This window comes from Punica granatum, chromosome 3 (genome assembly GCF_007655135.1).
Source record: "Punica granatum isolate Tunisia-2019 chromosome 3, ASM765513v2, whole genome shotgun sequence".
Taxonomy (NCBI): Eukaryota; Viridiplantae; Streptophyta; class Magnoliopsida; order Myrtales; family Lythraceae; genus Punica; species Punica granatum.
Genome location: NC_045129.1, coordinates 13,990,468 through 13,992,383, shown reverse-complemented (window position 1 = coordinate 13,992,383; position 1,916 = coordinate 13,990,468). Strand labels below are relative to the sequence as shown.

Here is a 1,916-nt window from a genome sequence, read left to right as displayed (position 1 = left end):
AAAAAAACATCAAGAAGTATTGGCAGAAACTATTCTTGAACAAAGGCGGAAAGAAATAAATTCAAATGTCATTTAAATCCGTATTGACATTTTCCTGTTAAATTCCCTGCCATTAGCAGTGGACTGACTCTCTCAATGTGGAGAGAACAAAATTGACCGGTACCCATTTGCATGCAAGACCAAAGCTTCAACATCAAAGAGACTTTTTCATGCATCCACCGAGAAAAACAGAGACTTTTCATGCAGTTAACAGTCATCCGTCTCCTAGCTAATTGGATGCTGCATGTCTATAAATAGAGTCGCCTACACCAAGCTATATGAGCATTCTCATCTATCAACAGCCTCCATTACAATATTAATCTAGCTAGAGTTATACTTAGCCGAAGAACAAGAACCTCTGGGAGTCGATTGATATATTAATCATATTGTGATGGCGGGAGAGCATATCATTGCAGGCGTGTTGGTGGGTGCCGTGTTGGCGGCGCTTTTGCAATGTGGGATAGCGCAAACAGTGCACGTGGTGGGAGATGACCTAGGATGGGTCATCCCGCAGGGTGGCGCAAGTGCTTATGATGCTTGGGCTGCTTCTAAGACATTTGTGATTGGTGATACATTAGGTATATATCGTGATCTTATAGCTTTGTGCAGAGTACGTATATATTGTTAAATCTATCAAATTTAATTGCTTGACAGTCCTTCCCAATCAATTGTGTTTCAGTGTTCAACTTTGCTACCGATCGTCATGATGTGCTCGAAGTGCCGAAAGCATCATTCGACTCATGCAGTTCGGCCAACCCGATTGGCTCGCTCATCACTACTGGGCCTGCAAATATAACCCTCAGCACTGCCGGAGAACACTACTTTATTTGCACCTTCAGCCAGCACTGCTCGCTTGGGCAGAAACTCAGCATAACGGTCTCCCCTCCTGGAGCCTCACCATCACCAAGAGCTGCCTCAACTCCGATTCCTCCACCCAGCAACAACACCGACCCTGCGGCATGTGCACCTGATCTGGCCCCATCTCCCAAGGCAGCTGGTGGGCCATCTGCTACTTCTCCGGGGATGGGAACTCCTCCTCCGCCTCCAGGCTCCTCGTCACATGCGATCACAGCTAGCCTTTTGTTCCCCATCATCTCCATCTTCATTAGTTGGTTCATGTAGTGTAGAGAGGGATTTGCTTTGAGGTTTATTAATAGCTTTTCCTTACATTTCTCATGGCATAAATTATCATTTTTCTACTTCTTTTGTAATTTGTATTCTGTAACATTGCATCATATGTCAATGGATTTATTCTTTTAATCGGATCTTCACTTCTGCGGTACCATTAGCGTATCTTTTTCCCAGTCCCTGGAATACACCATCATCATTTAAGCACTCCTAGGAATTGCATGGTATAGGTAGACGCATTTTATTTTTAAGATTAAAACTACTTGCAATTGCTAGTTCTATAATCAAATTAAGGTAAAGATCGAGATATTAGCTTGTTGTCCACAAGTTCTTTAACCACAACAAGAAAATAAAAATAACAACCAATCTACTCGGACTTATTTTTCATGAACTATCCCGGAAATAATTCGAGGAAATATGTTGACAATCCATTGACTCAAACCTGTTGGATGTAATTTTTCTATAGTAAGTATACATTGGCATTTCAACAGTTGTTTATATCATGTAAGGCAGGGTGCTAATTTTGCCAAAGTGGTGTTCTCAAGCTGTAGAATTCATGCTAGTTGGTGACCGTTTCATCGCTGATTGCCTGGTTATTGCTTCCCAGCAGAAATCGCAGTCCTACCCCAGAAGAAAAAATGAAAGTAAGAGAAGAATTTGCAATCGAATGCACTAATTTGACGTGTTTAGTTCGCGGGATCATAAAGATTGAAAAGGATAAGAATTGACAGAGAATTTGAATCAGAGAG

The 1,916-nt window shown here is 41.9% G+C and overlaps 1 protein-coding gene across 1 annotated transcript; it reads left to right on the top strand.

Moving 5' to 3' along the window:
- The first annotated feature begins 342 nt into the window (after positions 1 to 342).
- LOC116201545 (cucumber peeling cupredoxin-like) lies at positions 343 to 1,304 on the top strand. Its single transcript, XM_031532807.1, has 2 exons — positions 343 to 617; positions 719 to 1,304. The coding sequence occupies exons 1-2, from the start codon at positions 431 to 433 to the stop codon at positions 1,159 to 1,161; spliced, it is 630 nt and encodes a 209-aa protein (XP_031388667.1). The 5' UTR covers positions 343 to 430; the 3' UTR covers positions 1,162 to 1,304.
- Positions 1,305 to 1,916: the final 612 nt, after the last annotated feature.